Source organism: Megachile rotundata, chromosome 16 (genome assembly GCF_050947335.1).
Source record: "Megachile rotundata isolate GNS110a chromosome 16, iyMegRotu1, whole genome shotgun sequence".
Taxonomy (NCBI): Eukaryota; Metazoa; Arthropoda; class Insecta; order Hymenoptera; family Megachilidae; genus Megachile; species Megachile rotundata.
Window position 1 is genome coordinate 5,667,362 of NC_134998.1, and position 23,553 is coordinate 5,690,914.

Here is a 23,553-nt window from a genome sequence, read left to right on the forward strand (position 1 = left end):
CAAGTTCCAAAATTCCCAAGTCCCAAAATTCTCAAGTTCCAAAATTCCCATGTCCCAAAATTCTCAAGTTCCAAAATTCCCAAGTTCCAATATTCCTAATTTCCAAAATATCCAAGTCCCAAAATTCTCAAGTCCCAAAATTCTCAAATTCCAAAATTCCCAAGTTCCAATATTCCTAATTTCCAAAATACCTAAGTCCCAAAATTCTCAAGTCCCAAAATTCCCAAATCCCAAAATCCCCAAATCCCAAAATCCCAAAATCCCAAAATTCCAAAATCCCCAAATCCCCAAATCCCCAAATCCCAAAATCCCCAAATCCCCAAATCCCAAAATCCCCAAATCCCCAAATCCCAAAATCCCCAAATCCCCAAATCCCAAAATCCCAAAATCCCAAAATCCCCAAATCCCAAAATCCCCAAATCCCCAAATCCCCAAATCCCCAAATCCCCAAATCCCAAAATCCCCAAATTGTCCCACATTCCCCAAACTGCCCAAATTTCTATTCCACACAAAGCATAAACTAACACTCCTTATTTCTCACCCAAATAATTTCTATTCTACATATTGAAATATTTTCAACTACAAAATGAAATCCTACTAACTACATTAATTAAAAAGAAATTAAACGTTACTATGTGAACACGATAATTAAAAAACGTCATAGCTCGTCGTTCTAAATCGAAAAGAATGAAAAAACCGTTAACGTCTGAATATTATATTTTAACATTCAGTAAAAGGTAATTTAGAGCGCTTTTTAATTAACTGTTCATTAATTAGATATTATACGGCCAACGAAGGAATCTACAGTTTAATTAAAGGGAACATTTTTTCCGTTAAAACTGTAAGGACGGAAAGGAAACACGTGAAAGAAGTACGAAAGATGGAACAACTTTGAATTTTCAGATAATGAAATTGAAACGGTAACCGAACTAAGAGAACAAAGAAGAAAAGATGAACTTCGCTGGAAAATTTCATTACTGAAATTACAACTTTTCGCCGGGTGTACGATTACATTGTTACGCGAGGTGAAAGCAATTAAATACATATTCGGACAATTTTTTGGTTTTTAATGAATATTATTTTTCGACGGTTTATCGAAAATATAGGTTGCTTCTTAATATCGATATTTTATCGAATCAACTAAATGTGTTGTGAAATACGTAAAATTAATGGGGACTGAAAACCATTGTTATTTGGGAGGTTTCAAATTTGTTTAAAAAACTGAAAAATGAATTTTGCGATGTTTGTCAGTTTTGTTATAAATTGCTTATAAATTTTTATCTCGAAAATTATTTATCGAATTTTTATTCGACAGTGATTTATTGTAATATTTCTGTAACGAACGAAATTATTAACGAATTTTGAAAAATTTTATCGAGAAATACTTATTTCATGAATCTCTGTAAACAAATTCTTGTTCTACGAGCTTCTGTGTGACTTGGGATAAAAAAAATGTATAATGCAATTTTCATGTAAATTACAGAATGAAGCCTTCAATTAATTTAATTAATGATCAAGTATAATCAACGAGTGCAACAAAAGATCGGTCATCAATGATTACGATCATTAATCACAATTAATGAATAAAACGAAGTGAATAGTCGAAGAAAATGAATGATCGAACCGGTTTGATCGTGATAACAATTAATTGATTAATTAATTAATGGTTACGTTACAATAATTACTTCCAACTATCAATTATGAAACTAATCACAGAGCAATCGATTAGTATCCCCTGTAATTTGCATGATAATTATATTTCTATTTTATATATGTACATATATACATCGCACGTGCATATATCACATGTGTATGTATATGCACATTAGTCACATATGTCATGTGCATATACAATATACCGATGCCAACCCACGAGTTGGCGCGTAAGGCTGACATGTTTAGAGCTCCGATTGGTCAGAATAGAAAAATGGACGCCTTTTCGGTATATTGGCTCCCGCACACCAATTAGGCCAAAGACAGTCGGCAAACGTCTCGAGAGTGAGATAGTGCGAATTGCGTTCAGCAGTTATTGTCATTATTCTTATTTGCCGAAATGTAACTGGAAGTGTTCACGGTGGGTTAGGTGGAGCGAGTGGCTTCTTTTACTCTGGCTCGACCTTCGCGCCAATTCCTGGCTTGTCTACAGTAGAGACTGTGATGATCCAAGGGAACGTAGGGATTCTGGAAGCTAGGAAATATGGCGATTCCGAGGACTGTGAGAATCTAGGGAATTCAGGAACTGTAGAGAATGTGGGGATGTGACCTAGGGATCCAGGGACTGTGGACTGTGGAGGTCCTAGCGAACTTAGAGGCACTGGAGACTGAAACTATGGATATGGAATCTGGGAGTCTTAGGAACCATGAAGACTCTAGGGACCATAGTCTAGGTATCCTAACCTATAGTTCCCAGAAGATTCTCGAGAGAGAGTGGAATAGCCAATTGCGTTTAGCAGTTATTATTCTTATTTGCTGAATCATGTTAGATATATCGTGTGTATCGTCTGTGTATGTGTCATGTCACATATATCGTGTGTATCACATGTACATATCATGTGTGTGTGTATAATGTCACATATATAGTGTGTATCATATTTGTATGTACCATATCATATATATCATGTGTATAAACAGTGTACATTCATATATAACACATATATCACGTATGTACATACATACGTCACATATCACACATGTACCATAAATATACACATATGTACATTTAATATTCTATTTAAAATATGAAAATGTAGAAACACGAATATAACATGAAATGTCAAATAATACAACAACTTTCAATACAAAAGTTTCAGTTGACAAATTCAGGAAGCTCACAGAAAACCTCAAGACGAAGAGCCAATTAGAATGTCGAACAATTCAAAGCGAAACGTGCATCTAAATTGATAGCAGTTGCAGGAAACAGCATGTAAGAAGCTTATAAAGAGCTTACACTGCGCCTACTATGTCCTCCACCATTCAAAATCGCTTTCTTCCGATGCTACACAATCGTTCAACCTCAATTCACAAACTTGGCTCTCTGAAAACTTACTCTAGTTCGCTGAGGTTTAGCACGGCTCTAGGTAAATTCAATACCCAAACTGAGAAAGTTTCAAGTTTCTATACGAGTTGGGAGATATCACGTTCTCAAGTGTTAAGGTTAAAGAATTTCTAAACTTCTAGATTTGTACATTTCAAGGTTTTGATAATTATCAGGTTTTGAATTTGTAAATCTCGAAATTCACAAAACTTTAAATGTGTAAATCTCCTAATTCTCAAATCAGTATACAAGTAATTAAACTTCCAAGTCACCACGTCAAACCCCCAATATTCAAATCGCAAAATTCTCAAATTCCAAATCCCTAAATCCATAAAACGCCAATCTACAAATCCCTAAATCCCCAAATTTCCACATCACTTCAAAATGTTCCAGACCTCCAAATTTCCAAATCCTCAAGTCCATAAATCCCCAAATCCCTAAATCGCTAAATGTCCACATCACATCAAAACTTCCCAGACCTCCAAATTTTCAATTTTCCAAATCTCTAAATTTCCAAATCCCCAAGTCCATAAATCCCTAAATCTATAAATCCCCAAATCTCTAAATCTCCACATCACATCAAAAATCCCAAATCTCCAAATCCCCAAATTCCCAAATTTCCACATCACTTCAAAATGTTCCAGACCTCCAAATTTCAAATCTCCAAGTCCATAAATCCCCAAATCCCTAAATGTCCACATCACATCAAAACTTCCCAGACCTCCAAATTTTCAATTTTCCAAATCTCTAAATTTCCAAATCCCCAAGTCCATAAATTTCCATATCGCATCAAAAGTCCCAAACCTCCAAATTTTCCAAATCCCCAAATTCCCACATCCATCACTCAAATTCTCAAAATCACAATACCCAAATCCACCCTTGCCAAATCCCTAAACCGCCACATCGCCAAAACTTCGCAGACCAAATTCGCAAATTTCGCTTAAAAATCCCTTCCTCTTAACCGCAAACAATCGTTCCACTCCAGTTCGCCCGTCTCCCTAAGTACCTCTCCTGAACCTCTCAAGTATAAAACGTGTATAAGAGTAACGAAAACACTCCAGAAGTATAATATACATGTAACAGCAACAAAAACACCCCAGAAATGTAACACACATACAAAAGCAACAAAAACACTCCAATATTATACAATACAATTTGTGATCGTTAATATTCCAAACACCGCAGTACAAGTACAAAAGTAGTGTAAAATTTGTCCACTTTCAAACTCTATTTTTCTCTTTCAAACTGTCTAATCGATCAGTTCTGGTAGATAAGAAAGCTCGTTTATAATAAGTCAGCATTCGAGGTACAATCTAATGTCTGTTCGGTGGTGTGCGTCAAGTGAATACCTTATCGTTCGATTCGCTTCGTTTGTCGAGTTCGTTGGTTAGGGAGAAAGGCAGGAAATCGCGTGTGGCTACAACTTGTGAGGTACCCGATCCTACCTGCTCCAACCACTATTGCTATCAAATTGAGCTGTATATCTACAGTAATATACACTCCACGGTTAATGTATAACTTTCCAACTGTTCTTTAGAGGAGACCGTCTCGGTCTGAAAGTTCCAAACACGTGGCGTTAGCAGATTATACGATAGGACAATTATATCGATTTTATTTGATAATGTACAGGCTACTTTAAATTATGGGTGTAATTATATGGAATTGGTGTTCTTCTAACTTTTATATTTTTTGGCAAGTTTTTTGTGAATATGTGTTATGAGTAAACATGTGTTGTAACTTTCACAATGATGGTCAGTTGAGGAGATGTTAGGTTAGGTTAGGGTAATTACAGGGAATATGTATTTTTTTCAAGTTTGATACTTTTTAGCAAATTTTTAGGTAAACATGTGTTATGACTTTCACAATGATGATTAGATGGGGAGATGTTAGGTTAGGGTAATTATGTGGAATAGGAACTTCTTTCATGTTTGATATTATTTAGCAAATTTCCTTGTAAACTTATGTTATGAATTTTGCAATGATGATTAGTTGGGCAGATGTTAGGTTTAGTTAGGGTAATTATATGGAATAGGTACTTCTTTCGTGTTTGATATTTTTTGACAAATTTTTTTGTAAACATGTGCTATGAATTCTGCAATGATGTTCAGTTGAGGAGATGTTAGGTTAGGTTAGGTTAGGGTAATTATATGGAATAGATACGTTCTTCATGTTTGATATTTCTTGGAAAATTTGTTTGAAATCAATTACAATTATGTTACAATTATACATATGTGTAATAATACATATGTGTAATTATACATATGTGTGTGCATAATTCCTTGCAAGTTCAATAGAAAAATTTTAACGTAACTAAATATTTAAACTAAAAGTAATTGAACCGAAATTATTTTTAACAAAGCTAATGACCTTGATGTGACCTTCACATAACCTTGAAAAGAACCTTCAACGTAACCAACAAAAAATCTGAAAATTATGAAATGTTACACCGTTTAGTTGTATTCTTACAATATTATTATGCCTCCATCGCAATTTTATTGTAAAATCATCCTGATACATGATTAATTTCATTGCCAAATCGTCATCAAACGTATTCAACAAACTCGTAACCATTATGATAATTGCTGCCATTACGAAGTCATCACATGAAGTATTAATGAGTCATTCTGCAACCTATATTTGCATTTATTTCGTGCACTTACTGCACACGCAAATTCTGTATATACTGCATTATAACAATGAAAAAACTTGTGTGATAACTGAATGAGTAAAGATAATTTCTAAAAAAAAAAATTGAATTAAGTAATGAAATTTTTTTGAGAAGACAGTGAACTTAGACATTGAAATGGGAAAGGTTAATTTCATACGAACAAAATGGAGAGAACGCGTTGAAAGAATGAGGACTACCAAGTCCAAGGTCAGACACATGTATATTCATTCCGCTTCATCATCTATGTAACCTCGTTCGATAAAAATGAAAGTAGTTTAGCAAGTTAAGTGTACTCGACACACGTACACCAGCTGAAACAATTTGTCTTCGGGTCTATAGTAGTCTCTTAGTATATGGTCACTTACATGTGGCCTTTCATTAACTGATATACTAAACTCAAGATGTAGACCTTCACTACTAAGAAAGTTATAATGTTTGCAATATTTATAGATTTAAAAAACATAGGTGAAATTTACATTTTGAAATTTATATTAAACTAGGTGAGGCCTTTAGTAAGGCTTTAAGAAGCTGCTTTTAAATATCAAGTCTTTAAAAAACTGCTTTTAAACATCAAGTCTTCAAAAAACTGCTCTCAAACTATAAGTTTTAGAATAAAATGGTAATAATAATTATTTTTTTTGTTATGTACGATGACGATATGTAATAATAACTTAAATTGCGTTTTTAGAAGGCAAACAATATACAATTTTTATGATAAATGCTATTTATAATGAAAGATGTGTCCCCACAAGATGTGTTACCAGGTAACGTTGATAAATTGTAGAGGAAACAAGAAATAATTGTTTTTGAAACATACTTTTGTAGGTATTAGGGATTACTAGCAAGATTCACCGTAAGGAGCGCACCAATCGCTTATAACTCCATATGACTCCATATAACTCCATACTAGTGATGTATATAACTTCGTATGACTCCAGTCTACTATCCTATATAACTCCGTATGACTCCAGTAAACCATTCTATATAACTCTGTATAACTCTAGTCCACTATCACATATGACTCCATATGACACTGATCTATTATGATATGTATCTCCATATAACTCCAGTTTATCATCACACACATATAACTCCTTATGACTCCAATCTATTCTAACATATATAACCCCATATGACTCCAATCCATTGTGACATATACTTAGATATAACTCCATATGACTCCAGTGAACCGTTCTATATAACTCTGTATAACTCTAGTCCACTATCACATATGACTCCATATGACACTGATCTATTATGACACATATCTCCATGTAACTCCATATAACTCCAGTCTATCATTACACACATATAACTCCTTATGACTCCAATCTATTTCAACATACACTACCGTCCATAAGTATCCGGACACTTGGTTTCGTTACATAAAACATAGTTGAACTTTGTACGAAATTTAGGGTTATCATATCATTTGTAATAATTATTATTATCTTTTTTGAGGTGTCATAACGTAATAGAATTAATTTTTAAGTACAAATTATACAATGAAAGTGTGAAAGTAAACTTCATGTCCAGAAGTACAAAGTCCAAATTTGTGAATCTAATGAAACGCTTTCGATTCTAAAAAAAATTTTAATTTCTACTGTGTTTCGTTTCTATGGTGCAGAATGTATTCGGAGGGTTCTTCGATATGTTTCAAGTGTTTGTAAACTGTTGGTAGATGTTTAGGTTCCCTCAATGGAGATAAGAATGGAGGTAACGCTACGCACTCGACAGTTTCGGTTTAGTTCGTCTGTAGCTTCTTTTCCATCGAGATATGAGTTCCAAACGAGAATTATCAATCGAAAAACGTTCCAGTATTCTGATCTTCGCAAAAAAAAAATCGATTTTAGTTACTGTTGCAGATACTTGAATAACTTTCATGCAACGCGAATGCATATTTCGTTTGTGTCCGGATACTTATGGACGGTAGTGTATATAACCCCATATGACTCCAATCCATTGTGACATATATTTAGATATAACTCCATATGACTCCATACGAGTGATGCATATAACTCCGTATAACTCCACTACATCAATACATGTAACTCCACATAACTCCATCAAGACATATAACTCCGTATGACTCTATACCGTTCACCTAAGTCCATAAATTGCACACCAACGATTTTAGAATAAGAATAAAGCATTTTCATCAAAGAAGGAGAGAGAGAGTAGGTAGATGCAACCAAACCTTTCGAATCGACGTAATTCCGTTCGAAACGAACCTTTCAACTTAACGAACGAAGTAATTCTCAACAAGTTCCGGAAGAAGGCAATAAAAAGCGTTCACCTTTCAAAAAGAAGTATCCACCGTGGTACGTGCAACGAGTTTTCCGCCTGAAAACACCGCACGCTTTCCCACGTCTGAATCGCGCTCGACGGATCGCAAAAACCACAACGAATGCGATTCCAGGCGAAACACAGAAACCTGGAGTGTCTTGGATAAAAAAAAAACTGGATAAATACTGCACGCGGGTTTACACCGTTTAATTCAACTTGCAAGGTGAGTTTGAGGAATATCTGCTGGTAAGACACGCGATAAGGTATGTCGCCAAGGATTAAATTACTGTCGTCTTTGTGAAAACCTGGCTCTTGATATATTGTTCGGGACGGTGCATTAAACAGAGATTGATGTACGGCTGATATGTAAATGAGGGGATATTAAATCTTGAACTTTGTTGTACGATGTGACTGTTGTTAAGATTGATGTGATTTTTTTTCTCTTTTGGTATGTGAGACGGATTGAAGGAAGATGTTATGGAGTGATAATTATTAATAGTTAGATGTTGACCTGACGACCGACTTTTTCGTCTTCGTAATTTGTGATGGATTGTATTATTAATTTAAATTTAACAAGAAGTAGGTTTTGGAATTCTGACTTTTTAAGTTTTGAAAGTTCCTGGTTTTCCAGTGCAATTAATCAAATTATAACAATTTCTGAAAGTTTTCAAGCTCCAAGATTTTCCAAATTTTTGAACTCAAATTTCGAAATTGAATTGCAAACTTTGTTAAACCCCCAAATCTTTAAATTCAAACATTTTCAAACTCTAAAATTGCAATTTTGTAATTTTGCAAATTTCAAATTTGAAATATTCACATTCCCAAATTTTTTAAACGTCAAAATTTTCAAATTTTGAGATAAAAAATGCCAAAATTCCCAAATTGTCAATTTTCAAAACCACAAGTCTTTAAAATTGCAAGGCTCCATGTTCTCAAACATCTAAATGATCAAATTGCAGTCATAGCATATCAAATTGCAAATTGCAATATAAAAACTCTTATTAAAGAAAATAATAATAATATTCAAATTAAGCAAGAAATAAATAATCTTGGTGATATCTAATAAATAAATAATAAATATGATTGTTGTATCTTCTCAAAAGAAATCACTAAATATCGAAGTTCCCAAAATCCATAGATTATCAAATTCCCTAGAGTACAAAATAATTATCCCCAAACTCCTAGATGTCCAAATTCCCAAACTCCTCAACTCCTAAATAGCTGGATCCACAAGTTAGTAAACCGCCAAATCCCTATATCCCTAAATTCTATTCAGATATAGCCATATCCTCAAATCCAAGATCCCCAAATTACTTAACCATCCAATCCCTATATCCCTAAATTCTATACTTTCGAAATTTGAAAATCCCCAAATACCTATGTTCTTTAATTTCCAGGCGACCAAATCCTTAGATCTTCAAATTCCTAGTCCCCGAAATTCCCAGATGCGTAAATTTTGAAGTTTCCAAATTCCTAAATCTCGGAATAGATAATCCCCAAATCCCTAAATCCCCAAATCCATAAATCCCCACATCCCTAAATCTCTAGATCCCTAAATCCCCAAATCCCAAAATCCCTAAAATCCCAAATCGCTAAATCCCCAAATAGCTAAATCCCCAGATAGCTAAATCCACAAATAGCTAAATTCCCAGGTAGCTAAATCCCCAATTAGCTAAATTCCCAATTAGCTAAATCCCCAATTAGCTAAATTCCCAATTAGCTAAATCCCCAAATAGCTAAATCTCCAAATAGCTAAATCCCCAAATAGCTAAATCTCCAAATAGCTAAATCCCTAAATTCCCAAATTCCTAAATTCCCAAATCCCTATATTCCCAAATTCCCAAATCCCTAAATTCCCAAATCCCCCAATTCCCTAAATCCCAAATCCCTAAATCCTCAACTCTCTAAATCCTCAAATTCCTAAATCCCAAAATCCCTAAATCCTCAAATTCCTAAATCCTCAAATTCCTAAATCCTCAAATCCCTAAATCCCTAAATCCCCAAATCCCCAAATCCCTAAATCCCAAATCCCTAAATCCCAAATCCCTAAATCCCAAATCCCTAAATCCCTAAATACTCAACTCCCTAAATCCTCAAATTCCTAAATCCCAAAATCCCTAAATCCCCAAATTCCTAAATCCCCAAATTCCTAAATCCCCAAATTCCTAAATCCCCGAATCCCTAAATCCCCAAATCCCCAAATCCCTAAATCCCCAAATCCCTAAATCCCTAAATCCCCAAATCCCCAAATCCCTAAATCCCCAAATCCCCAAATCCCTAAATCCCCAAATTAGTCAAACATCAAACCCCTATATGCCTAAATTCTAAAATTCCCAAATAGCTATCTCAACCCCTAGATTCCAGTATTTTGCAACCATCCAATCTCCATATCCCTAAATTCTACGCTTCCCTAATTTAACAATCCCCAAATCCCCATCTCCCCAAATCACCAACCCACCAAATCTCCATATCCGAAACTCTGATCCCATCCCAAATATCGAGGCCGTCGAAAGTCCCTAAAAATCAACAACCGATACTTTCACCTCCTCCGTCACCAGATTTTCCGAAAGAAAATAAGGAAGCCCGATTTGTCGACCGTACTCTCCAAACGTGTATACGCCATGCTCGCCGGCTCTTTTCGCCTCGTTCGTCGATTTTCTACCCGGAAGCGAGCGTACACTTTCGAAACGTCGTTCGATTTCGCATCTGCGGCGAGAAGAGAGAAAAAAAGGCGCGCAAGAAGGAGGATGTTGAACGGGGTCGCAGTAAAGCAGCGAAACGAATTCGTAACGCGTGCGATCGCGATTCACCGCTTGTACATGCTCTTTGAATAGCACCGTACACGACGAATAACGAATGAATCATATATGTGAGCCCCTGCTGCCACGAAACACCGTGTGCCACACACATCCGCACACGCGGACAGACAGAAACACGGTTCACTTTCTCCTTTCAGACTCGTCCTCAATTACACGCAGCCCAGACCGAGGGCCCCGTGTAATTACACGATCGAGGTGCCACTGGCCAACCTAGTGAATCGCTATAATTTCGTTCCTTTTCCTTCGTTTTTTTTTTTTGTAGCTGCTAAGAGAGAGAGTCGATGACGCGTGAGATCAACTTTTATTCCTCCCGGTTATACGGAAGGTTTTCTTATTTATTTCTGATCGGTTCTCTGCTTTCTACTGGGAATCATTCCGCGAGGGGCAATATGGTTGTGGAGATGGGTCTCGGGAATTTGGAATTGCGAATAGAGGTTTTGGGGACGGGGGGTATTTGCTAATTTCGGATTGTGGGATTTTTTGAATTTGGGGAATTGAGTTGGTGGGTTAGTAAGGTGTAGCTTTTGTGTTGTTGAAGTTACTAGGTTTGGTATTTTTTTGGTACGCAAATACCAAGGGTTTTAAATGCTATATATGTCAAATTTCCAAACTTTTAATTTACAAAGTTTTCATATTTAAATTTGAAAAATGACTACATTTTTAGGATAAAATTTTCTAAATTAACAAATACCGATATTTTTACATTTCCAAACTTTTACTTTCTAACACCCAAATTAAAAAATTCCCTAGTTCCAAAATTAACAAGTTCCGCAATTCCCTAGTTCCAAAATTAGCAAGTTCCGTAATTCCCTAGTTCCCAAATTAACAAGTTTCGCAATTCCCTAGTTCCAAAATTAGCAAATTCCGTAGTTCCAAAATTAACAAGTTCCAAAACTAGCAAGTTCCGTAATTCCCTAGTTCCAAAATTCTCTAATTCTACAATTCCCTAGCTTCAAGATTTCCTTGTTCCGAAATTACCTAGTTTTAAATCCCCTAGTTCCAAAATTCTCTAATTCCACAATTCCCTAGTTCCAAAATTCACTAATTCCACAATTCCCCAGTTCCAAAATTCCCTAATTCCACAATTCCCCAATTCCAAAATTCCCTAATTCCATAATTCCCTAGCTCCAAAATTTCCTAGTACTGAAATTACCTACTTCTAAATCCCCTAGTTCCAAAATTCCCTAGGTTCAAAATTCTCTAGTTCCAAAATTACCTAGTTCTAGAATTACTTAATTCAGATATTCCCTAGTTCCAAAATTTCCTAATTCCACAATTCTCTAGGGCAAAATTCTCTAGTTCCAAAATACTTAGAGAATTTTGGACCTAGGAAATTTTGGAAATAACTCCAAAATTCCCTACCTCCAAAATTACCTAGTTCTAGAATTACTTAGTTCAAAAATTCTCTAGTTCCAAAATTCCACAATTCTCTAGGTCCAAAATTCTCTAGTTCCAAAATTACTTAGTTCCAAAATTTCCTAGGTCCAAAATTCTGTATCTCCAAAATTCCCTACCTCCAAAATTACTTAAATCCAAAATTTCTTAGTTCTAAAATTCCTTAGTTCCACAATGTGTTAGTTCCAAAATTCCCTAGTTCCAAAATTACTTAATTCCAAAATTTTCTACTTCTAAAATTCTTTAGTTCCACAATGTGTTAGTCCCGAAATTCCCTGATTCCAAAATTCCCTAGTCCCAAAATTTCCAAATCCCAAATTCCCCATACTTCCCACCAAATATCAAAATTTCCACCTCCCAACCAAAACTTCTAAATATTTCTTAAATCTCCACGCTTGAAAATCTCCAACAAGCCTCCTAATAATTTTTCCTCCCAAACGGTGCACGAATCCGCTAATTTTCATGAAATTAAACAGTCTCCGTGTTCACCGTTAACCCGAACTTTCGTCCGTCCTCTAACACACGTGTGTCGATTGACGAGGTAAATTGGAGAGCTCGTCGCGGATTCGTTTAAATTTCCTACTGCCGTAACCTCGGTTATACCGCAATGTGTCTACATTCGTTTCTCAACAGGAAAATCGTGTGGGTAGTTTATCGCGTAAAGTATGGACTTTACGATGATTGAACTTTCCAATCATCATCACGAGTCCACCGTTCAACGCGATCGTCGATTCATTGGATTACCGATTGAACGATAATCCTTTCACGATTATTTCATCGTTTAATTATATAAACTGTTATTTCATTTGTACGTACTGTTTAATATGCTAATTGACGTTGTTGATGTGGTCATTTTATCGTGCACGGTATGTTGGAATGTAACGCGAGAGTTTCTTGTGGATTTAGTAAACATCTGGGGAGAGTAGATCCCTAGGACGGTTTAGGGAATTTATGGAATTCTAAAGCTTCCCCAGATCCTAAAATTTCCTAGAACTTCGTGTCGTAAACCTCGTATCGTCGTGTCTCTAAATGTAATAAATTACGTGGGTGTTGCGAATCGTATTCGTGAAATGCAGGGATTCGGATTTGAATTTCATAGAAGATCCACCTAGCATAAGACTGGCGAATAAAAGCGGGATGTAGATGAAATTTGAAAGAGGCGGAAGTAGATGCGAGTGGCCTTAAGGTCAGGCGTTCATCGCACGTTTTGATTCAATGTAGATGCAAAGAACAACCCCCGACGTTATAAAAGAGGGACGTGACTTAGAACGGTGGAGGACGACGATGACGAGGGAAATATCCTGTGGAAGAGGAGGAAATGATTGGCACAATACCGCGGTGGTGGCGAACAGTAAAAGTCAGAGAACAATGGATAAACGGAATGGTACAGCCAAGACCTTTCAGGCAATCGGGCAACTGGCAAAAATCCTGGAACACAATGGATGCGAAGTGTACGCCCTCCCTTCTGGCCCTCTTTGCAATTCCCCTACCGCCAACAATGTAACCACCCGTACATCTGAACGCGCCTGCGCCCAGGCACACCCACTTGACCCCGAAGTTAAAAGAAATTAAATTATGTAGGCTCTAATGTGCTCTCCAAGACACTAAACGGTCTTCGCCGGCCCGGCCTACTTGCCCGAGACCCCATCGACGCTTGGAAACCTTTTTTCTGCGACCTTCGTCCTTTGCAAACTGCGAATCGATTGTTCAAACTTGATAAATTATTTATTCAAGGATCATTTCGTTCACACCCCCGTATAACTCACGTGCGGAAAACTATAAGAATTTCATTATCCTGTTTTATCACAGTCACGTGTTTACTGATTTTATATTGAATTATAATAAAATCCAAAACTGGATGTGGTGAAATTGCTTAAAATACTTAATTAGACTATTATATTGTTCACAAATATCCCTAGATTCCCTAGGGGTCCACCTAGGCTCTCACTGGTTCCCCTAGGTTCTTCCTAAATTCCCTAAGGGTCCACCTAGGCTCTCCCTGGTTCCCCTAGGTTCTAACTATATTCCCCTAATGGCTCATCTAGGTTCCTCCTAGATTTTCCTAACAGCCCCTCTAGATTCTTCCTAGATCCTAATATAAGTTCCTAGATCCTCTCTAAGTTCTCCCTAGATTCCCCTAACACCCTAAGTTTTCCTCCATTTTTCTAACATTCCTAGATCCTCGTAAACATCCCCAACACTCTCTAGGTTCCCAGGCTCTCCCTACAATGTTCCAACCACCCATAAAATTAGCCCTAAATATTTTAATTAATACCAGCACCTAAAAGTTTTATACTTTGCAACAGTATTAAATACAACTGTACCAAGAATGGTACCAAGGTACCAATACAATGGTACCAAGAATAAAAATCTCAGCACAATTTATTCTTGTCTCATTTAATATGCAAAACTCCATCAATAATTAAAATAGTATTTATCATACTTATATTATAACGCACAACAATGTTTCATACTTGAAAGATTCGTTCATTCATCCACATGTGTTATAATAAAAAATCTGATTTCCTAAAGTATACATGTGCAGCCATCTGGTGGCGCGTTGCTGAAATGCAACGGTTAATATCGATCGACGATAACTGTAGCATGTTACCGTTTTTGACAGTTACCATTATGACTACCGTACATTTTATTGATAAATTCGTGACAGAAAAGGAATCTGACATTTGTAATGTTGTAATTCATTCTTTACTTACCTTGTAAGTTGTCCAGCATGTACGACAGCAGCTTATGAGTTCCAGATGGTTCACCGTATAGCGCCATAACTTCTTTACTGAGCGGATTCCCTTGAAGTCCGAGCACTTGTAACTGGAACAACTTTCCTAGTTCATATGGTAACACACGGAGGTAATTTTGGTTCAACAATAATTCTCTGAAATGAAAAAAAAACAATTGATCAGTCATATGCTTTTGGTGATATTAAATATTCATGTGTGAACGTTACACTCTTCTATAATATTTACATAGTAGCAATCACACAGTAAAATACATAGTATTTTATATTAAACGTACCTAAGGTAGATGAGGTCCCCCAATTCAGCTGGTAAACTACGTAATTTATTGCTACTGAGATCTAAAGCACGCAAGTTGGCTAAACGACCAATCTCAGGTGGTATCCTTTGCAAACTATTATCATTGAGATACAAGGCTGTCAAATGCGTCAACTGCCATAAATTCGGGCTTAAATTTCTTATACTGCCTGTTATCTCCAACTCCGGCCAATAAGATTTCTTCCCAGAGTTTGCGTCCTCTGTGGACATGAAGGTATGGGTACGACGCGGGAGTATGGGTAGGACTTGATTGGAGTTTTCATATTTGTCCTTATGATTGCGGGACATCTTAAATCCTAAAACAATAGACATATGTTAGATACGATTGATGGCACAGTCACACAAGAAGAATGTTTTACATCAATACACAAAGAATAAAAGTAAAACTTTATGTAACAATGTATAAACACAACTTGCAGTACGATAAAATCACTGAAATAAACTATTAGAGGCAAGAAATACAAAATACAAATCACTTAAAGTTACAGAAACCTTAGTTTGTAAATTTCATAATAAATGATCATATTTAACACTGTTTTCATTTATAACATTACAGTAACATCAAAAGGAATTATGAATTGTTCCAATAAAATAGCAAAAAATGATGTATCTCAGTCACACTTTACAGGCACTATGTTAACATAAAAAAGTATATTTTCGTGTGGAATAAAATGTAGAACAACTCGCGTTTACAGTTAAAAACACATTATCATTTAAAACTAAGTTATTCTCGTGTACAAAGTTTAGTAACTCTATGAAAGTAAACTCATAACCTATCAAGTAAAAATGTAGATTACTGAATTGCTTAAGATCCAAAAGTTAACCTCATTACTTCTCGTGAACGTACTGGTCGAAAAACATGTAAGAGACGTTGATACGATTTTTAAACGATACTTCGTAAGGTAATTTATTTTTTTAACGAGAACAATCTTTCGTCTCTACACAGTTCATATGTTCCGCACAAGTCTCGTGTTAGAAAACATTTTTCTTCGTCCGGATAATTTTCCTACCTTTCAAACAGAATACGAAACCCGAAGGAAACTGTTACGCACCTTCATCTACCTCTTAGCACACACAAAACACACGATGAGTTGATACCGAATGAAAATTTACGCGTAAACAAAACTACCTTGACAAACACAAATCCTCCATTTATCAACTGCACTGATCGCGAACTATAAATGATTCTGATTGGTCGTGTCACAGCCGAATCTTCCCGAAGCAGCCGACGCAAGTAAATGATCGCCTCGTATCAAGATTAGTTCGAACTAGGGAATATGTAGGGATTTTCATCGACACTTTGCTCACTGCTTCAAATTTTGTTTTTTCCTGACAAAAACTGTTATTTGCATACGTTCTTTCTTGCGTTATTAGGTTAAATATCTGATGCTCCATGATTCTGTGATGTCTTTAAATAAAATAGTTGGTTAAATCTTAGACAGCGATATCAATGAAAATACAATGTTTATGTAGGGAGCATTGACTAGTTGGAAGCTTTTCAATTCATTTCTAGTTATGTTAATTTGAATGTTACTAGATTTATTAGTTTGGAAGTAGGCACGTGTGTTTTTCTCAATAATGTACGATTTCCTCGCTGAGGAACATTGAAATTTTTGTTTTACATGTATGTACATTTCGTACATTTCGGAAAATATACTTTTATTTAGTATAATATATTAATACGTATTGAACGTATAAGTTAAAGATGGATCATGATGCATTTCGGGGTGAGAATATTGTTCGATATAATCTTTCTTGCGTAACGATTTCAAATACAGAATTTTTAATAAATCAATTTAAACGTTGCAGATTACTGTAAAGCTGAAAATAGCGAGGATGAGGAAGTAAATTATGATCTTCAGTCTCGATTGTACGCCGAAATTTATTATGGTCCAAGCGATATAGAGACCATAGATGTAAAACCAAACATTAAGTATGAAAATAATGCCGACAATGAAACGGGACAAGTAAATGAAAGTACTGTTCCACAATCTGCTCCCAATGACAATTTAAGTAAGGACAATTATGGAACAAATCAGGAAAACTCAGGGCATAGTTCAATGATAACTGAAAAGGATGATAAAACCAGTATTAAATTAATTGTTACTGCAAATGAAATTGATACATCGCATAACAACATAAATAATCAAAGTAACTTACCTTCTGTGAAATCAGTGGAACATTTTGTAGGAAATGTTAAATCCGTAAACAACAATGTACAATCATCGTCATCTAAAAATATGGAAAATGTCAAAAATAGTTTAGATTGTCAGAATACATTGTCAGAGAGAAACATTGCAGAAGCAGAAACAGAATTAGATAGTAAAGAACACTTAAAAACCTTACAGTGTTTAAATCCTGAAACACCTGTGAATGAGTCTTCTTGCAATAACACTGAAAAAACACAGGAACTAGCAACTAAAGAAACAGAATTAAATGATAACTGTGACAATATTTTGAACAAATATAATTATTTAAAAGTGGCTATTAATAATCTGTATATTAAAAAATATGTGGACCTAGAAGAGAAGTTGCAGCGAATAGAAGAAGAGAAAGAAAGATGTTTGAAAGAAGCAGAATCTAAAAAGGATGAAGAGAATAAGCAACAGGCAAATCCTGCGAATCAAATGGATACAGAAAGTAGATATGATGTAGTAGCTGCAAATGAAAAAACTCCAAAAGTATCTGATTGTACAGTAACAATCATGGTATCATCAGAAACAGACAGTGATTCTGAAGATTCCATTTTAGAAGTACCTATACCGCCAAAACCTCAACCCCCTGTTATAAATTTAAATGATTCTGATGAAAGCTCTGATTTGTGCAGTAGTAATGATAGTGACGATGAAGAGCTCCCAACTGTCATAGAATGTGTTAATGATTCGTCTAAAAAAACTACAGATAAATCTGATAAAGGTGAAAAATCTTTGGATACAAATACAGCTAATGAAGACATAGTGCTAAATTGCACAGATATCCAAAAATGTGCTACGAGTATACAAGAAATAAGAGATACAAGCAGAAGTGTTCAGTCAAGTTCAGCTTATAATGAAAATGATTCAGGTATATTATATTATCCTTTCAGTGATGATGAAAACATGCAAAACTCCTACATACCTTCAAAACCTACTGCCAAAAGTAATTTTGTATATGAAAGAGATAAAGAGAAAACAGTCAGTTTTGCAGAAGATATAGTTTTATCCAATTGCCTTAAATCTAATGAATCAACTACAAATAAGAGAAGACATAATGAAAGTGATAATGAACATTGCACTAATGCGGAACGGACAGAAAGTAGATGTCATGAAAACAAGCGTTCTAAAGTAAACCCTGAAGAACATACTAATCACGATAAGAATAACTCACAAAGGTGGCAAGAATATTTCTTTCGTCCCATGTCCGACAATGTTAAAGATTTTTATAATGAATCTCGAGGTCAAGAGAATTTTGATATCAGGGAAATACAGAATAATATGTCAAGTAAGTTGTTAAAAATTATTAACAATTTATGCCTCGAAATATTCAACGTTTTGAATAAATTGTAGAGGATCCAAGACTTTGGACTATTTTAGATGAAGACCTGATGCCTGGTCTTAACAGACATAGATATTGGAATTCAAAAAATAATCACTGTAATTATCCAGGACGTCAAAGGCATAATTATGCAGAACAATCTAAACCTCCTCGATGCCATATGTGTGGTAGTGAAGGACACACAGAAGCCCGATGTCCTGAAAAAATGTGCCTCACGGTTCGAATATATTTGATAAAAAAAATACAACATTATGATTCTGATATAACATGTTGATTCTTTACAGTGTGGTAAAAAGCAAGGAACGTTTAGAAAAACTTGTGAGTCGTGCCGCATATTGTATTGTAATATGTGTGGAGCGGTAGGACATAAATCGACGGAATGTCCAGATCTTTGGAGAAGGTTTCATCAAACGGTAATTTTTTTGCTGGGTTTAGTTTATTAATTTAAGAATAATATATGCAGTATTTGCTCAAATATAAGAGTAGGATAGTAAGATAAATATCAAGTACTGTAATTTAGGGTTTTGCTTTTCAGACACAAAATTCTGCAATAAACATCCCAGATAATTTATCTGATGTTATGAAACCTGCAGATTTACTGTATTGTTGCAATTGTACCAAACGTGGCCATGATTCTTCGACTTGTAATGAATATCGATGGTCGCAACATTTTCCTACGCCAGCATACGTATCAAATTATGTCGATGGTCCAGAATATGAAAATACAGAACCACATGCTGTAAGTAGTAAAAACGAAGATGTCATCCTATTATCTGATACTAAGAAACATAAAACTAAGACATTTGAAGAAGGTCAAGATAACCTTGAAGGTTGTTTCGTTGTATTTTCGTACGGACAATTCCTTACAAAAAATCCAAATGGTGAAGAGGTTAAAAAGAATCTTATAAACGATCAAATTCATGCTTCCCAGTTAACAAATTTTTTTAAGGGCCGCATTTTACCATCTTTCTTGGATAATTTAAAGAAAGTAGTAAACTTTGAAATCAAAGTATATTATGATGAAAAAAGGGAACTAATGACAAGGGTTCGATCTATAGCAGACGTTGCTCCGCGTATTTGTGATATTTTTGTGTTTTGGCTGAAACTTTCAGACGAAGATAAACATTTAGAGGTGTGTGTAAATTTTCCACGTGCCACAAAGAAAATGCTCAGATATTTAAATTCAAAATTAGGGGAACTGGAAAAAGAATTAAATGATCCTAATAAACTCTATAATGAAATAATGAGACAGAATACAAAGCTGTCCAATGCAAAGGATTCTTCAGAAGCAGCTTCTATTTCGAAAATGATATTGCGTCTGAGAGGAAAATTAATGAAAGTATTTCACGCGAAACCCAGGATGAGTGATTCTGTAATGAAATTAAAGAAACTAGTGAAATCTGTAGCTGCAGCTGGGAAAAGGAGAGTTGATATTCCGTTGTATTTAAGTATTGCTCTGACTTACAACAAAATATTTATACCGCGGAAATTAACGGATACTGAAATGACTCGTTTACGTAAAAATTATTATAATGCAAAGATAGAAACTAGAAGGAAAAAAAGGGAAGAGAAGAAAGCACAAACAATAAGTGATCCATACGAGTCACTTATACGAAATTTAATATCTTATAATAATAGAAAAAGCAAACCCAATACACCTCCGCTTGTTGACAACAGTGATGCTATGCAATCGACGAGATCGTCTGAAAAAAACAATACACAAACCTCCACTGTTATTTCTGCTAGTGTTACAAATCCTGTAAAAGATAATGTTCAATGTAGCGATAATACGGAAGATAATATAAAAACTACTTGCATTGAAAAGTCTGACATGAGAACTAATACTGATGAATCTGATGCAGTGTATCCTATAGAGCGTATACAGTTACCACGTAATGAAAATGTACCAAGCAGTAGCGAAGCACTAGATATCATAGAACAAGCCAGTATTGTTCCATCCGATTCAGTTCCTTTACCTAAGTTAGCGGATCTTGTAAAACAATCAAAACATGATAGGTCTAATTTAATAACTGTACCTATCAAAGACAAAGAACTCTCTGGACCACAGAAAAATAATGTACCTTGTCCTGAAGCAAGATCTCCACAAAATAACACAGAGAAATCTTCAGGAACAACAAGTACTAACACTGAAACGATAGAAACGTCTACTTCAAAACAAGATGACGCAAGTTGTTCTTCAGACAGTATTTCGACAAAGAAGAAAGTCAAAAAATCCAAAAAAAGAAAATCAGATGAAAATAATTCAGAACCTACAACAAATCACTCGATAAATCATGCTTTGTGGAATAAAGCTAACGCCGTTATGAATGAAGCTCTTGGATTTAATTTACCATATATGAATAAAGCTGTGGAAGAAGTTCGAAAAAGGATAAATGATGGAAGACTTAAGCAGGAACATGTTGATGTGTTACAAAGACTAATAAATTTAGAGAATGATCACCAAAAATATGTGAGTTCGTTTTGTAACTATTTACAGTGAACATTATAGCTTTTATTATATTCTAATCTAATATGGAATAAAATGCTATTGAAGCTTTTAATCATTTTGAAATTATTCTGATTGTTTTGCTGTTCCTATATGCGAAATTTTTATACAGATTTAGAATATATGTAACAGTAAAAAGAAATTGAATTCTGGATAAAATTATATATAATATACAATGGATGTATTTTGTATTGTCACTCTAATTAGTAAACATTTTAACTAAAAAATTTTAGAGGTTATAATAAAATCTAAAAATACAATTGTTCTTTTTGTGTAAAGGCTATTCTTTTAATCTGCAGTTATTAATATATTATTATCCATTTACTAATTCATATGAATATAAATAACATATTGAGTTATTGAAATACTAAATAATATCAGAATGTTATTTTCTTTTTAAAATAGAATTATACAAGTTTCTAATTAGAATGGCAATATACAACTATGATATCACAGTTATGTTTGCATTTAAGTTACGTTAATATGATTAGATTCTAAGTTTATATACATAGATTGTAAGATAAAACTAAACATATAATGAGACTTACAGTGACATCTCAAACGCATGCAACATTACAATACACTTCACAAGTGAATTCAATTTGAATCATCAACATTCAACATTTATCCAGTGGTATGGTTAATTTTTGTTGAATGTAATAAAATACATTGAACAAATATTTTGTTGAGAATACAGCATTGTATAATACACAAATTTTCTTTGTCTATTTTTTTGTAAATAAAACAGGTTTTTTTAAAATAAAACTGTGCTTCTGGTTTTTACATTTTCATCCTGTATATATTTATTGTTCAAAATATAATCATTTATCTTACAATGGTACTTTAATTGATGAATTACTAGATTCTTTGTAAAAACAAAATCGGTAAATTTTGGATTCTTAGTCTTTCTCTAACTTAAAATTAATATTATAAGAACCACACGCAAAAACTTCTGTTTATATTCATATATACATATCAGTAGTCTTTCATTCAAATATGTGTACCTAATTAAATACTTATTATTAAAACAGGTATTAATGTAATTGGAATAATCAGAACAATGTACAATTATCCAATATTATTTTTTCATCGGTGGAGGTCCTCCCATAGGTGGTGGTGGTCCATTCATTGGAGGTCTCATTGGGCCCATAGGTCCCATCGGACCCATCATTGGCCCCATTGGTCCCATAGGACCCATCATAGGTGGCCTCATACCCATCATTGGTGGCATTGGTCCATGCGGTCCCATCATCATAGGCCCTCCTGGTCCCATTGGCCCACCAGGATGCATTCCTGGTGGTGGCATCATACCTGGTGGACCTTGAGGTGGTACTCCAGGTCGAGGACCAAGATTTGGAGGTGGTGGAATCGCTGCTCCTTTATTTGCAGCAAATGGATTAGACGCAATCTTCCCTGCTTTGAATGCTGCCGTTGTTGCATCAATCAAATGTTGGGCCTGCTCCTCCATCCACTTTTGATAAAAATATTTCACATTGTCCTTGTGTTTACGGCCTTGGCAGTGAGTTTTTCGTACACTCGGCGAGTCATGCGTTAAATATGTGTCACAGTAGTCACAATAATACTTTGGCATTATTTATGTTAACGTTACTACAACAGAGTCTCAGTATATGTTCTCTTTATTACATTGAGCGTTACAATTCGTTGTAAATACACCGATTTGTTAGTACTCGACAATTATAGGTTATGTGTACACACATTCCGGTGAAGGTAGTTAAACTTTACTAGGAAATTTGACCGTTAGTTGTCACACCATCTGGTGAATAAATTTAAGTGGCTGTAGTTGGAGAGTACATATTATTTTTGAGTAATCTTTTACAATTGTAATATTTGTATTGTATTGTAAATAGATACTTAGTGAATAAATTGTTACATTTATAAATAATTGCAAAGTTATTGTAGTACATTCAAATTGGATCTCCTAGGGAAAATGGCAGCTAAGGAAGACAGTTCCTACCTTTCACCGCTAGATGGCTAAGAGTTTTGCGGTCCATAGAAACGCAATTTTGTAATTTTCTAATATGATATTTTGAATACGTTATGAATACAGTTTTATCACTTTGTCATGTTTGTAAAATAATTTACAAGTGTCAGCAACGTGCAAAAGTGCTTTATTTAACAAAACAATGCAACTATTTGGTTTGGTGATTCTAAAGTTGATGTTAGATGGCGATAGTGGCATCATTTTTAGACATGTAAGTGAAAATATAATTTTTAAAATATGT

General features: G+C 34.8%; 4 protein-coding genes across 6 annotated transcripts in view; 2 read left to right on the top strand and 2 right to left on the bottom strand.

The window, feature by feature from the left end:
* LOC100882449 (CCR4-NOT transcription complex subunit 6-like twin) overlaps positions 1-16,467 on the bottom strand; it is a 620,172-nt gene extending 603,705 nt beyond the window's left edge. Inside the window, exons 1-3 of one of the 2 annotated variants that reach the window (XM_076541547.1) lie at positions 16,323-16,467; positions 15,233-15,566; positions 14,917-15,092 (exon numbers count right to left, since the gene is read on the bottom strand). In XM_076541547.1, coding sequence (XP_076397662.1) covers positions 14,917-15,092; positions 15,233-15,558 — 502 coding nt within the window. In that variant the 5' untranslated portion in view covers positions 15,559-15,566; positions 16,323-16,467. Of the gene's footprint in view, positions 1-14,916; positions 15,093-15,232; positions 15,567-16,280 lie in introns of both variants that reach the window. The other variant, XM_076541546.1, reaches the window with a different exon arrangement.
* A 136-nt stretch (positions 16,468-16,603) lies between these two features.
* On the top strand, positions 16,604-21,365 carry LOC100881772 (Zinc finger CCHC-type containing 7). 2 transcript variants are annotated; one of them, XM_003699355.3, is made up of 5 exons: positions 16,604-16,997; positions 17,080-18,750; positions 18,816-19,021; positions 19,089-19,217; positions 19,340-21,365. In XM_003699355.3, exons 1-5 carry the CDS (start codon positions 16,976-16,978, stop codon positions 21,302-21,304), a joined length of 3,993 nt encoding a protein of 1,330 aa, XP_003699403.2. In that variant the 5' UTR covers positions 16,604-16,975; the 3' UTR covers positions 21,305-21,365. The 2 variants fall into 2 exon arrangements, with proteins under 2 accessions (XP_003699403.2, XP_012135980.2); XM_012280590.2 differs by having other exon boundaries at positions 18,843-19,021.
* Positions 21,366-22,081: 716 nt separating this feature from the next.
* On the bottom strand, positions 22,082-23,045 carry snRNP-U1-C (small ribonucleoprotein particle U1 subunit C). Its single transcript, XM_003699334.3, has one exon. It carries the CDS (start codon positions 22,899-22,901, stop codon positions 22,389-22,391), a length of 513 nt encoding a protein of 170 aa, XP_003699382.1. The 5' UTR covers positions 22,902-23,045; the 3' UTR covers positions 22,082-22,388.
* Positions 23,046-23,244: 199 nt separating this feature from the next.
* Positions 23,245-23,553, top strand: part of nAChRalpha4 (nicotinic acetylcholine receptor alpha4) — a 247,799-nt gene continuing 247,490 nt past the window's right edge. The window contains exon 1 of the mRNA XM_003699335.3: positions 23,245-23,523. The gene's annotated coding sequence lies outside the window, so the exon portion shown is untranslated. The remainder of the gene's footprint in view (positions 23,524-23,553) is intronic.